Here is a 15,382-nt window from a genome sequence, read left to right as displayed (position 1 = left end):
GAAGTACTCAGGTCTTGTACTTGAGTAAAGTAGAAGTACTCAGTCTTGTTCTTGAGTAAAGTAGAAGTACTCAGGTCTTGTACTTGAGTAAAGTAGAAGTACTCAGGTCTTGTACTTGAGTAAAGTAGAAGTACTCAGATCTTGTTCTTGAGTAAAGTAGAAGTACTCAGGTCTTGTACTTGAGTAAGGTAGAAGTACTCAGATCTTGTTCTTGAGTAAAGTAGAAGTACTCAGGTCTTGTACTTGAGTAAAGTAGAAGTACTCAGATCTTGTACTTGAGTAAAGTAGAAGTACTCAGGTCTTGTACTTGAGTAAAGTAGAAGTACTCAGGTCTTGTACTTGAGTAAAGTAGAAGTACCAGAGTGTAGGAATACTCTGTCACAGTAAAGTATTCTAAATGTTCCTCCAGTGAAAGTAGAAAGTACTCTCCTCTAAATGTACTTAAAGCAGCGACAGTAAAAGTAGTCATTGTCTGATTGGTCCATTTCAGAATAATATCTCTGATCTGTTTTATAATGATTGATCATTAAAGTGTTCTCAGAGCTGGTAAAGGTGCAGCTAGTTTGAATGGCTTTGTATACTGCAGGGTAGCTGCTGGATTTACTGCAGGTGAACTAAAGTCTGATTTAAGGGATTATATTTACCATCATTCATGCTAATCTGCCTAGCAACTAAAGGGATTAAATACATGCAGTGGAGTAGAAGTACACCATGTACCTCTGAACTGTAGAGGAGTAGAACATTATATATACATTCATAACGTGATGTCTGTCTCCCTCTAGCGGTGGGATCAATCGACTGAGCCATAAACACAGGTGATGCACGCTCACAGGAGCAGGGAAAAAGCTTGAGTTGTTTTACAGATTTGGAATAATGATGTGAAATATAATTTTAATCTGTGGTATGAGAAAGTATTGTGAGGGTAAATCCTGCATCAGTTCTGAAGCTGCAGCGTGTTTCTCCTCGAAATGTTTTGGGCCGTTGTAGCACGTTTGCACCTGTCGGCCACCTTAGGTTTGCTCAAAGCTTCCCTAAAGACAGAGCATCTTATGAAAAGTGTCCCCAGCATAGAAAAAAAGGTGGCAGACGAGTATGATTTGAAACGTTTATTTTAGGTGAAGAATCACATGTAACGGTTTATTTCCACAGGAAACATTAGATAGTTTTGTTGGCGGCTCTATTAAAATAATCATCTTGATGGGAAAGCATCTGTGATGAAGCTACTGCTGAGTCATAAATTCAGACGTCACTGCGTGGATCCATCGGGACGTCTTCTCCGTGACTTGATGCGTTCGCACTTCGGACACTTCTTCTCCACAAAGCAGTGTTTGTGGAAGCACGCCCTGCACGCTGCCACACACACAAACAATGTCATTATTCGTTTATCGATGTGCATACAACAGGAAATGATCATTTTTGTGAGGATGAAGTGGATTTTATACCAACTTCTTTTGAGGATACCAACATGGTTTCTCTAATCTGATGTAGGTAGGCCCGGCCAGGACCATTGTGCTGCCCTAGGCATGATTTTAGTTGGCCCCCCCCTTCACCCCCAAATCATGAAGTCTCTGAGAAAATACGTAGATGAACGGCTTCCTTTTATTCCTATAGTGAGACGCTACAATAGTTATTCTCCCCAATTCACGGCGCCCCCCATGGAGGGACTGCCTTAGCATTCGCCTATACTGCCTATGACCAGGGCCGGCCCTGGGTGTAGGCTAACGTTAGCAGAACTTCACAATGCATTTTCACCAGAGGTGGGAGAAGTACTCAGATCTGTTTATTCCCCACTGTAGTATTTATCCTTTCATAATAAAACGTATATCTTGAATAGTTAATTATCCAGTGTTTATCAATGCAAACCTGCACAGCGCCGGCATTTGTCTCTCTGGAAAGGAAAGATGACGTCCCTCTCTCTGCAGAACTCACAAATAAAACCCCGAGCCAGACACAACTGTTTGGAGGAATCAGAAGAAATGTTCAAATTAAAGAGTGTGTGTGATGTCCAGAGATCTGGATTCAATCTTGACGGTGGAGGAACAAGAACAGAGGGGTGCAGCTTTGTGTTGGTCCCTGAAGGTAGCATCTCCCTGCATGCTTCATTAGAAATATACTGCGTGTGTTTTGCAGACTCAAACACTGACCTCACAGCTCTCCACGTGTTGTACGGCGGTGTGCAGCAGCGTTTTGGCGAGAGGCAGCAGCTGACCCTTCCTCACTCGCTTTAGGTCCTCCATGGAGAAGAGGGGGGGTCGCTGCATCAGGGGAGCAGGAAGCTCATCAAACTTCTCCAGTGCAGAAAACCTGCAGGCGCTCAGCAGCTTCCTGATGTCCACCAGCTGATCCTGCACCTCCTGCAGACGGTCCATAAAAAAACAAGACATTTAAATAAATGACATTAAAATAAAGATTTAAATATATATTTTACTTAAGAATACATATGTAGTTTTCCTATCAAAAGTAAAAATTCCAATATTATAATAATACAAATAATAAGAATACAAATATTTAAAGGGTTAGGAAGACATACATTTTAAAAGACATGCATTAATAATAATAGATATTATAAAATAAAATAATACAAATTAATATGAATAACAACAACAATATTAATAATAGGTCTTTATCTCACCCTGAATTTCTCCAGCTCCTTCACCCTGCTGTACAGACCCTTACCCACGCAGGTGAGGTTGAACAGCGGCTGATCCCACACCGAGTCCAGTAGCTGTTTGGAGAAATCACTCACAGGGTATCTGCACAAATAACATTATTTCTGATTAATTAGCACGTCATATTTAATGTTCCTTTCCCACTGATTTGTCTGTTCACAACAATCTGCCCACTAGTTGAGGCAGTAGCACCTCCTTTAGGACTGTATTCTTATCTCCTTCTTCGTGTGGCCCTAATTCTTTTCTTTTAAAACTTCACACTTTTTGTCTCCTAATTTTTGTATCTTCTGATTTTCTTTGATACTTTTTCTTCAGAATTTTTTACTAAAACATCTGACTTCTTTTCAAATTTCTGGTCGTGTTGTCGTATAATCACTTAATCGAACATGTGGATGGTACTAGTCATATATTTTAACAATTGAATTAATATTGGTGGTTTTATTACCTGGTGAAGTCCCAGCAGGACAGAATTCTTCCAGGAATCACCGCCTCCGAGCCGCCATGACAGCAGTCACAGAAATATCTGCAAAATTGAACACAATCAAACTGAATAAATTCAATGCGATATGCATCTGTAGATATTTATGTTTGCCTCAAAAAGCAGTAAGCTTTGAGAGTGGGTAAAGTATGGAAAACTACACATGATTGTACGTACCTGCCAAGATATTCACAATAGCGCAGCTTCTTGATATATCCTGGAGGAAGAGAGAGGCAGCTTCCATCAGACCGTACTTCTGATGATTACTATCTTATTCTAAATGAATACTGTATGAAGCACTCGTACCAAAGGGCAACCCTAAATCATCTACAAATCAAATATATTTTTATTTTACAATACTCACTGCGCTCCAGCTCGGTCCCACAGCCGGCACACAGGAAGTGCTGCAGAGCCACGACTTCACTGCGTCTGCAGGGGGAACCGAGACCCTGAACCTCCACACCTTGTGCTTTTTGTGTGTGTGTGTGTGTGTGTGTGTGTGTGTGTGTGTGTGTGTGTGTGTGTGTGTGTGTGTGTGTGTGTGTGTGTGTGTGTGTGTGTGTAATGCAGACCTGAGTGTTGGCTGAACAGTGAAGATCATCTGGAAGCGAGGGGGGGCCCAGCTCAGGGATCCTCTCATCCTGGTCCTCAGTCTGATCTCCTCCGCCAACCTGCTGCTGCTCACCGCCAGAGCACCAGTTCCTGGCAGCTGGAGAACAAAACTAGTTCATACTCCAGTACAGACCTGAGTACTTCTACTTTTACTCAAGTACTAGACCTGAGTACTTCTACTTTTACTCCAGTACTCGACCTGAGTACTTCTACTTTTACTCCAGTACTCGACCTGAGTACTTCTACTTTTACTCCAGCACAGACCTGAGTACTTCTACTTTTACTCAAGTACTAGACCTGAGTACTTATACTTTTACTCCAGTACTAGACCTGAGTACTTCTACTTTTACTCCAGTACTAGACCTGAGTACTTCTACTTTTACTCCAGTACTAGACCTGAGTACTTCTACTTTTACTCCAGTACTAGACCTGAGTACTTCTACTTTTACTCCAGTACTAGACCTGAGTACTTCTACTTTTACTCCAGCACAGACCTGAGTACTTCTACTTTTACTCAAGTACTAGACCTGAGTACTTCTACTTTTACTCAAGTACTAGACCTGAGTACTTCTACTTTTACTCCAGTACTCGACCTGAGTACTTCTACTTTTACTCCAGTACTCGACCTGAGTACTTCTACTTTTACTCCAGCACAGACCTGAGTACTTCTACTTTTACTCAAGTACTAGACCTGAGTACTTATACTTTTACTCCAGTACTAGACCTGAGTACTTCTACTTTTACTCCAGTACTAGACCTGAGTACTTCTACTTTTACTCCAGTACTAGACCTGAGTACTTCTACTTTTACTCCAGCACAGACCTGAGTACTTCTACTTTTACTCCAGTACTAGACCTGAGTACTTCTACTTTTACTCAAGTACTAGACCTGAGTACTTCTACTTTTACTCCAGTACTAGACCTAAGTACTTCTACTTTTACTCAAGTACTAGACCTGAGTACTTCTACTTTTACTCCAGTACTCGACCTGAGTACTTCTACTTTTACTCCAGTACTCGACCTGAGTACTTCTACTTTTACTCCAGCACAGACCTGAGTACTTCTACTTTTACTCAAGTACTAGACCTGAGTACTTATACTTTTACTCCAGTACTAGACCTGAGTACTTCTACTTTTACTCCAGTACTAGACCTGAGTACTTCTACTTTTACTCAAGTACTAGACCTGAGTACTTCTACTTTTACTCCAGTACTAGACCTAAGTACTTCTACTTTTACTCCAGTACTCGACCTGAGTACTTCTACTTTTACTCCAGTACTAGACCTGAGTACTTCTACTTTTAGTCCAGTACTAGACCTGAGTACTTCTACTTTTACTCAAGTACAAGACCTGAGTACTTCTACTTTACTCAAGATCTGAGTACTTCTACTTTTACTCAAGATCTGAGTACTTCTACTTTTACTCCAGTATCAGACCTGAGTACTTCTACTTTTACTCCAGTATCAGACCTGAGTACTTCTACTTTTACTCAAGATCTGAGTACTTCTACTTTTACTCAAGATCTGAGTACTTCTACTTTTACTCCAGTACTAGACCTGAGTACTTCTACTTTTACTCCAGTATCAGACCTGAGTACTTCTACTTTTACTCAAGATCTGAGTACTTCTACTTTTACTCCAGTATCAGACCTGAGTACTTCTACTTTTACTCAAGATCTGAGTACTCCTCCCCCCTCTCTGCTCTCACCTCCTGCAGGGAGCTCCGGAGGCTCAGCTGTCCACGCCGAGGCTCATGAGAAGGAAACCAGCGTCGCCTGAACTCCAGCACCAGCTGCTCCGCCAGCCTCTCCGCACTGCATCACGGGAAACATCTCAGGACTCACAGTATCTGAACTGAAGTGAATATTTAGGGGGGGTTCTTACTTTCTGAGGGAGTCTGTCTGCGGGGTGTCGACTCCACCATCTGAAATATTCAATATGATAAGACATTCAGGAATTCTGGGTAATTGATGACATGTTATCTACAGTAGAAGGATAAATATGCTATACCTTCGAAGCCGCTGTCCGTTGAGAGGACGGAGAACGTTTTGGGCGGATGTTGAGCTTCCTCACTTCCTGCTTCCTCGTCTTCCTCATCCTGTGTGTGTGAGTGTGTCTTTCTATAACATGTGTGTGTGTTACATGTGTTGCAGTGTGTGTGTCGGTGTGTGTCCAGGCTCCACTTCACTCCCTCCAGCACCTCCAGCATCATGTCCACCACCACGAAGTGAGCGTTCTCCTGTCATGCATCAACACAGAACTGGAGTTAATATGAATACTGACATTCATTAAGATGGGAAGGAGGGAAATGTTTGAATATTTGCAGAGAGAATTTTTCATTTTTACATCTCCATTCCACAAAGAAAACCCTGTAACAGGAATGAAGCGGAAACACACACCTTGTCCAGATCACAACAGCTCTTGAAGATTTCTGCTGAGAATTCTGGGATATCACTGCTCCTGCTCTCTTTGCTAAGGGTTGAGGTGGAGAGGCCTGACACACACACACACACACACACACACACACACACACACACACACACACACACACACACACACACACACACACACACACACACACACACACACACACACACACACACACACACTGAAATGTTAGGTTCCAGTTGGATGATCCTCAGAGTCATTTGGGTTTATAAAACGTTACTCTTAACACCAGAAAGGGTACGCAGACACATTTAAATGGAACCAGCCTCACCAGAAACATGCATGCCAACAAGGGTTTAGTTTTTGGCCTTGGGTCTCTACCCCAGCGTGTGTAAAGAGGCAGGAGGCTGTGTGCTGCAAGCTGCAGTTAAAACCCCAATCTAAACACTTATCTCCTAAAACCTGAATAATATCGGCAAAACAAACATGTCTAAAAGCTGTATTGTGAAGAAGGCATAGTTATAAATATGCAAAATGCTTCTTGAATAACCCATATCAAATCCATGCACGTGAACACAGTCAGCCTTAGAGTGTTAGCATCGTGAGCTAGCATGCTGTTTGAGTATCCCCCAGGTAAGGACTGTCGGTGCATGTAATCGCAGCATGCATTCTACCTGACGAAGCAGGGGCATCGTGGCTGATTTGGCCCCGCCCCCTATGCTCCTCAGCCAATCCTTGCTCTCCAACGGCGCAGGTGGACTTCCTGTCCTCTTGAAGGGTGGAGGTGGGTTGACTGGATCCCAGATCCTCCACAATGCCCCCCCACTGAGATCCAGCAGCCGCAGAGGAGGAGTCCATGCTGGAAGAAGTTATTTTTTCTTTAGTCAAAAAATTGGGTATACTACTTTACAATAAGACAACCCTTATAAAGGATTCATAAAGGCTTATTAATGAGGTTGTAAACACTTTATTAACCATTAAGAACCATTTATAAACCAGTTCTAACATAGTTTTCATACTTCAACACAGGCTCAGTATTTGATGACTAAGCCTTATAATGGCTACCTAGCTTCCTCCCTCTTCTTCATCAGCCAGCATCCTTGGTGTCTGTTGTTCACGGAGTTGATTCCCTCGACCTCACACTGGCCTTTTCAATATTTTAAAGTATATACAACGTCACCAGACATGTTTGTGAGGAGCAGTGCTTTCTGCAAGCAAAGCTACATGGGACACAGCGCCATCGCTTGGTAAGATACATTTCACTTCTTAAGATATTAAAAATGTATACAACTTTAGATAAAACATATATGCATGTGCATGAATACATAAAGAAGTATATTGGATTGTTTAAAGACTTATTATGTATTTATTAATTTGCTAAAACTATGTTTTTATGTTCGTTGCCTCAGGGCAACACTGTGCAATTAGACCACCAGGCAATATCATGCAAGAGTGCTCCGCTGTGAAAAGATAAACCGAGTCGATGTTTGTACTTTACTATCTACTGATATTTACAGGACACGGAAACCAAAAGCTTTTATGGGCAGAAGGGATACGATTAGGCTGTGAGGGCTATTCCGTCTGACAGTGAGGACAGTGAGCTTGATGGGAAGGACAGTGAGGACAGTGAGCTTGATGGGAGGGACAGTGAGGACAGTGAGCTTGATGGGAGGGACAGAGAAGACAGTGAGCTTGATGGGAGGGACAGAGAAGACAGTGAGCTTGATGGGAGGGACAGAGAAGACAGTGAGCTTGATGGGAGGGACAGAGAAGACAGTGAGCTTGATGGGAGGGACAGGGAGGACAGTGAGCTTGATGGGAAGGACAGGGAGGACAGTGAGCTTGATGGGAGGGACAGAGAAGACAGTGAGCTTGATGGGAGGGACAGTGAGGACAGTGAGCTTGATGGGAGGGACAGGGAGGACAGTGAGCTAGATGGGAGGGACAGGGAGGACAGTGAGCTTGATGGGAGCGACAGTGAGGACAGTGAGCTTGATGGGAGCGACAGTGAGGACAGTGAAGGTCAAGATAGTCAGGAAGAGTGGATTCCTGAATCAGGTTTGAAAATTGTTAGGTTAGATGGGATCGCAAGCAAAAGCATATCATGAGAGTCCTCCGCCCTGCTGTCGTAAAGGAATACTACAAGTATATGGGTGGGGTTGATCTGCTTGACTCACTGATTGCACTGTATCGGGACAAAATCAGATCCAAGAACTGGTATCACCGACTGCTGTTTCACTTCAGAGACATGATCATTGTGACCGCCTGGCTGCTTTACAGAAGAGATACAGATACATTTGGGTTCACTATTTGGCAGCCGGTCACAGGTGCCCTGTTTATCCCTCGTCTTATAAAAGCTGATTAATGGTTTAAAAAGTGTTCACAACCTAATAAATAAATGAATTACAATTTATTTGTAGACCTTTTATAATTGTAGTCTTATTGTAAAGTGGTACCAAAAATTGTTTCAGGTTAGCTTAGCATTATTAGCATTGTGCAGGTACAGCTAATGAAATGCCGTTAGCGTCTGTCCCAGGGGTGACAAACAGTGTACAAATGATGTCATCATTTCGTGGTTTTATTTATCTGAATATATGAACTTTTAATATGTTTGACACCATTTCTTTCAAGTTACCTGGGAGGGGAAGAGGTTTGAGGTCCATCCCAGGAGACGGGCCTGAATTGCCTGGAGAGGACGGGGCTGCTCCTGGGAAGAAGGAAGCTTTCATCTCCAGGATCCATGAGAGACTTCCTCCCTTCCTCACCACCATCGGCATTAGTATTATGGGCTGTTGGGTCTGTGTTCGGCTGTAAACGTTGATGGTTAGAGGCTGTTTCTGGTGGTGACAGAAGGAGAAGTGGAACTGATCCAAAACCAGTTTCCTGGGGGTGATTTTGTGAGCAGTCTCCTGGGAAAGAGGAAACGGACATCATGTATTTACTCATTTCTTTGTCCCTTTGAGCTAATGGAAGGCTTTCATTAGAAATCTTTAATCAATGTTACCACTGTAGCATACATTCAGAACATATCCTCTAGTGGTTACTAACTAACCTACTAACTCCCTTTCTAACTTTCTAACTAACTAACTAACTAACTAACTAACTAACTAACTAACTAACTAACTCATTTTCTAACTAACTAACTAACTAACTAACTAACTCACTTTCTAACTAACTAACTAACTAACTAACTAACTAACTTTCTAACCAACTAACTTTCTAACTAACTAACTTTCTAACTAACTAACTAACTAACTAACTAACTAACTAACTAACTTTCTAACTAACTAACTAACTAACTAACTAACTAACTAACTAACTCACTTTCTAACTAACTAACTAACTAACTAACTCACTTTCTAACTAACTAACTAACTAACTCACTTTCTAACCAACTAACTTTCTAACTAACTAACTAACTAACTAACTAACTCACTTTCTAACTAACTAACTAACTAACTAACTAACTAACTTTCTAACTAACTCACTTTCTAACTAACTAACTAACTAACTAACTAACTAACTAACTAACTCATTTTCTAACTAACTAACTAACTAACTAACTAACTAACTCATTTTCTAACTAACTAACTAACTAACTAACTAACTAACTCACTTTCTAACTAACTAACTAACTAACTAACTAACTTTCTAACCAACTAACTTTCTAACTTACTAACTAACTAACTAACTAACTAACTAACTAACTAACTCACTTTCTAACTAACTAACTAACTAACTAACTAACTAACTAACTTTCTAACTAACTAACTAACTAACTAACTAACTAACTAACTAACTCACTTTCTAACTAACTAACTAACTAACTAACTAACTAACTCACTTTCTAACCAACTAACTTTCTAACTTACTAACTAACTAACTAACTAACTAACTCACTTTCTAACTAACTAACTAACTAACTAACTAACTAACTAACTAACTTTCTAACTAACTCACTTTCTAACTAACTAACTAACTAACTAACTCACTTTCTAACTAACTAACTAACTAACTAACTAACTAACTAACTAACTAACTAACTCACTTTCTAACTAACTAACTAACTAACTAACTCACTTTCTAACCAACTAACTTTCTAACTTACTAACTAACTAACTAACTAACTAACTAACTCACTTTCTAACTAACTAACTTTCTAACTAACTAACTAACTAACTTTCTAACTAACTAACTAACTAACTAACTTTCTAACTAACTCACTTTCTAACTTTCTAACTTACTAACTAACTAACTAACTAACTAACTAACTAACTCACTTTCTAACTAACTAACTAACTAACTAACTAACTAACTAACTAACTTTCTAACTAACTAACTAACTAACTAACTTTCTAACTAACTAACTCACTTTCTAACTAACTAACTTTCTAACTAACTAACTCACTTTCTAACTAACTAACTTTCTAACTTTCTAACTAACTTTCTAACTAACTTTCTAACTAACTTTCTAACTAACTTTCTAACTAACTAACTCACTTTCTAACTAACTCACTTTCTAACTAACTAACTTTCTAACTTACTAACTAACTAACTTTCTAACTTACTAACTAACTAACTTTCTAACTTACTAACTAACTAACTAACTTACTCTGATGAAGGGTATATTTCAAGCTGGTTTTGTAAATAGGTTATTGGCTTTAATTAAGATTTGATGTAAATATGTTTTCTTCGTTAATCGACAAGTTTATTAGAAGTGGATTCATGAACACATGAACACATGAACACATGAACACACGAACACATGAACACATGAACACACGAACACACGAACACACGAACACACGAACACACGAACACACGAACACACGAACACACGAACACACGAACACACGAGCACACGAGCACACGAGCACACCAACACACGAACACACGAACACACGAACACACGAACACACGAACACACGAACACACGAACACATGAACACACGAACACACGAACACATGAACACATGAACACACGAACACATGAACACTACTGTGATATATTTGTATATATGTTAATATGAGTATGTTAATATAAGTATGTTAATATAAGTATGTTAATATAAGTATGTTAATATAAGTATGTTAATATAAGTATGTTAATATAAGTATGTTAATATAAGTATGTTAATATGAGTATGTTAATATGAGTATGTTAATATAAGTATGTTAATATAAGTATGTTAATATAAGTATGTTAATATAAGTATGTTAATATGAGTATGTTAATATAAGTATGTTAATATAAGTATGTTAATATGAGTATGTTAATATAAGTATGTTAATATAAGTATGTTAATATGAGTATGTTAATATAAGTATGTTAATATAAGTATGTTAATATGAGTATGTTAATATAAGTATGTTAATATAAGTATGTTAATATAAGTATGTTAATATAAGTATGTTAATATAAGTATGTTAATATAAGTATGTTAATATGAGTATGTTAATATAAGTATGTTAATATAAGTATGTTAATATAAGTATGTTAATATAAGTATGTTAATATAAGTATGTTAATATAAGTATGTTAATATAAGTATGTTAATATAAGTATGTTAATATAAGTATGTTAATATAAGTATGTTAATATAAGTATGTTAATATAAGTATGTTAATATAAGTATGTTAATGTAAGTATGTTAATGTGAGTATGTTAATGTGAGTATGTTAATATAAGTATGTTAATATAAGTATGTTAATATAAGTATGTTAATATAAGTATGTTAATATAAGTATGTTAATATAAGTATGTTAATATAAGTATGATAGAAGAGAAGCACAAGTTTTATGTGCGGGCCGAAATCCACTATACTTTTAGAGGGCCGATTAAAAGTGTGCAATTGGCCGCAGCTGGCCCCCGGGCCGTAGTTTGGACACCCCCTTGCATAAGGCAACATGGCGTAAAGGAACAAATGGAACCGTCACGTTACACAATAATCAGAACCGTCCTCACAACATGACGTAATGTACCTTCATCAAAGCAGGCAGACGCTAACCCAGCCCAGCGCTGCTAATGGGCACTTTATTCATCCTCTTTCTAATCAAGCCATTAATGCTTCTACTGGCTGTTCATCACCACTTGTATTTGGTCTTCTAACCTGCCCTGTCCCTTTGTCGGAACACGTCTCCCCACTTTGTGACGAATAGAGGATTTTTAACAGTGATATTCGGAGGATGTGTCCGGGCCTCGAAGCTGTCGCTGTAAGGCTGTGTGTATTGGATCTTACCTGCTTGTATCAGAGGTGTAGCTTCAGGTGTGTGTTTCTCTGCAGGGTCCACACACCAGCTGATGTACCTGGGTGTGTGTTGACAGGGAGAAATGCCCACACAGCCTCCCATCAGCACCGAGGACGACAGGCAGAGTTTCTCAACGACTCTGCTGCAAACCTCCGGCTGCAACGCTTCCTATGGCGAGACCACAGGAAGGACTTTACTGACTCACACAACAGTACCCGAACACGGATTTATTCATTTGAACTTACAATAAGTGCAAAAAACATAGGGTATCAAACTCTGAACATCAAGGAAAGGTCAGATATATTCACTTCAAGCAAGTCAAACCATTGTTAGAGCTGGTGGGAAAACAGAGTCAGCTAAAAGTACAACAACAGAGACCAATCAATGAAGAGATAAAAACCTTGTCTTGACTTTTGGGGCTCAGCAATGAATCAGCCTACCTTTGTTCTTTAACGAGTCATTGTTCTCCCATTGACCCTGAAATAATCCTTTCATTGTTCATTGGAGATTCAGCTCTTAATATCCTCTTAATTAAAGGTAAATGGTCCATTAAGACCTAATAATGGACTTTAATAAAAAGGTTTCAGTTTTTTATTAAATAAAGGGAAAATGCAATAATAAATGTTGAATTGCTTGTTTAGAAATCAGGAGAAAGCCGATGGACAAACCGATTTTGTTTTGTTGGGATTTAATTGATTTAATAAAAATAGATTTATATTAAAAATGGTAAAAAATTGGCGATGTATATGTGCATTAATTAAATTAATTAATACAAAATAAATAAATGCAGCCCTTGGAAGAGTTACATATTTAATCCTTTTAAAAATAAATGCTTTAATTATCTGTAATTCTAGATAAAAGGGAACGTGTGAGAAGCGCTTTTAGTCTTTATAGAATAAAATGTGTAAAGAAGAATATGATCAGATATAAAATGCATTCAGTTGGTTCTATTTAAATGCTTTTAAAAAACTGCCACTGCAGGAGTTACATGCTTAATGCTCAAACTAAGAAATAGGAAAGAGCAAACGGTAGCACAGAATAAACAGGATAACTGAAAATCTAAATACAATGAAGAAAACTGATTAAATTGATTGAGAGCTGTGTTTGTTTTACATAAACAGAGTAAAGCCATATAGGGTCATCAGAAAAAGCCATCCCAGAATACAGGAACATGAAAACAGAGACAGTAACATCAAATAAAACGCTGTCTTCGAATTAATTTAAAATATAAATTGAAGAAAGTGAAGTAAAAAGAGTGAGTTTTGGATTTTTGCCCCAAAATAAAGGCTTGAATAGAGAAAATGTGGTTTATGTATTCTAATCTAAGCGTGTAATGTGCAGTACAGTGCAGTATCTGATTGTGAGTAATAAAGCATGCTTCCTTATTAAGAGCAAAGTACATCAGATTATAAAACATTGACTAAAGAGTAAAAAAGAATAAAGTTAAAAACCAAGGAATAAACGTAGCTCCTCACCATGGTGTGACCTCCAGGCTGCAGCTGTCAGAGAGAAGGAGTGAAATGAGAGTTTATCAGAAAGAATTAGAGCAGTCAAACTGAAAGGAAAGGAGGCGGTGTTATCTGCACTTCCTGTATCTAACCGTGATCATTTCTGTGGACAGAGAGGAAAAAACACTCTCATAAAACCGAGCAATGTGACTCAGGGATTGTAATTAAATAGGGTTTGACATGTACTGTCTGCGCCTAAATAAACATAAATCAGAATCAGACACACTTTTATTGCCAAGCAGGTCTACAAATAGGAGGAATTAGCCTTGGTGTACGTTTTGCAAACATAAACACAGTTGAAGATGATAAAAAGATAACCAGAAAATAAAATAAAAACAGTGAAACTATTAAACCGTAAGATATAGAAAATGATTGACCTGAAATCTGGATATATTGAAGTACTTGGAATAATAAAATCGGGGTCAGGATACTCCATAGTATTTATGCCAAGACTTCTTCCATGTGTCACCATGAAGTGCTCATAAAAGTCAATAAATGTTGGAAATAAAATGTAAATTGCAATACTTTATGGCTTGGTTCCTCTTTAACAAGAAATCCTTTAAATAAAATAAGTTATTTATTCTGCGTTGATCAATCCTGCAGGGTTTTAACTGTTTCTAATTCTATTAAATACTGTTCGTATGGAAAGAAGTGAGATTTTAATTTTCAAATATATTGTTAATAATAATAATAATAACAAAAGGTAGAAATTCTAAATACAAGCAAACAGGAAACAAACAAAAATGAAAACCCAAGGTGCTGAATATATGAGAAATGGTCTAAATAAAATAAATCAATAGAAAGGAAAGATTTGTGTGCTTTGAACAGGACTTATAAAAATGCATCTTCCTCAGTCTAACAATAACCAAACGTGCAGCTGCAGAAATAATAAAGCAGCTGCAGAAACAGGAAGTCAAGTGTTGCTGGTTTCATTCAAATACAAGAAGACAGGAGAGAAAAGAGATCAGATTAAACCTGAGAGAGGAAACGATGCACAAATACAGCATTTAGTATTAAACATCAGAACACTTGAAGGAGGCCCAAATAAATCTTAGATATGAGATTTAAATGTCTTTCTGGGAATAAATTAAATAAAGTGAGGTCATTTTTAAACAGTTTTGTACATTTATTGTCAGTGAAGATAATAATATAAAGACTCACTTCTCAGTTTCCACATCTTTGGTTAAGAGCTGTTAATGAGACAGTGAGCTTTGATAGTTCTGGGAGCAGGACACTAGGTTTATGAAAAATGGAATTAAATTGCAATCCCACACCCTTCTGTACCCCCTGCAATCCCCTCAAGTACCCCGAGGGGTCCCCACACCCCCGGTTGGGAGTAAAGGGTGAGGGTTTTAAGAAAGTCATGGCAATTCAGGAAAATATTTCTAAGTAAGTCGTGATTTTTTGAGAAAATTGGGATATCATGTTGAGTTAATACAATTCTAAGAAGAGAAGATTTTTTAAGAAAGTGGAAACAGTT

General features: G+C 38.4%; 1 protein-coding gene across 1 annotated transcript; it reads right to left on the bottom strand.

Annotated features, from left to right (window-relative positions):
• Positions 1 to 1,091: 1,091 nt before the first annotated feature.
• Positions 1,092 to 13,960, bottom strand: rubcnl (rubicon like autophagy enhancer). Its single transcript, XM_063888753.1, has 16 exons — positions 13,870 to 13,960; positions 12,385 to 12,562; positions 8,781 to 9,054; positions 6,820 to 7,004; positions 6,157 to 6,251; positions 5,768 to 5,996; positions 5,642 to 5,681; positions 5,466 to 5,571; positions 3,720 to 3,856; positions 3,512 to 3,576; positions 3,325 to 3,364; positions 3,115 to 3,192; positions 2,633 to 2,753; positions 2,145 to 2,354; positions 1,864 to 1,954; positions 1,092 to 1,350 (listed from the first exon to the last, which is right to left on the bottom strand). The coding sequence occupies exons 1-16, from the start codon at positions 13,870 to 13,872 to the stop codon at positions 1,247 to 1,249; spliced, it is 1,956 nt and encodes a 651-aa protein (XP_063744823.1). The 5' UTR covers positions 13,873 to 13,960; the 3' UTR covers positions 1,092 to 1,246.
• Positions 13,961 to 15,382: the final 1,422 nt, after the last annotated feature.

Source organism: Eleginops maclovinus, chromosome 7 (genome assembly GCF_036324505.1).
Source record: "Eleginops maclovinus isolate JMC-PN-2008 ecotype Puerto Natales chromosome 7, JC_Emac_rtc_rv5, whole genome shotgun sequence".
NCBI lineage: Eukaryota > Metazoa > Chordata > Actinopteri > Perciformes > Eleginopidae > Eleginops > Eleginops maclovinus.
The sequence above is the reverse complement of the archived record's forward strand: the minus strand, read 5'-3'. Positions and strand labels throughout refer to the sequence as shown.

Coding starts and splice junctions, on each gene's coding strand:
- rubcnl (XM_063888753.1), bottom strand. Junction 5,572..5,641: donor CAGACAGACTCCCTCAGAAA/GTAAGAACCCCC, acceptor CCCGTGATGCAG/TGCGGAGAGGCTGGCGGAGC. Junction 2,754..3,114: donor TCCTGCTGGGACTTCACCAG/GTAATAAAACCA, acceptor TTATTTGTGCAG/ATACCCTGTGAGTGATTTCT.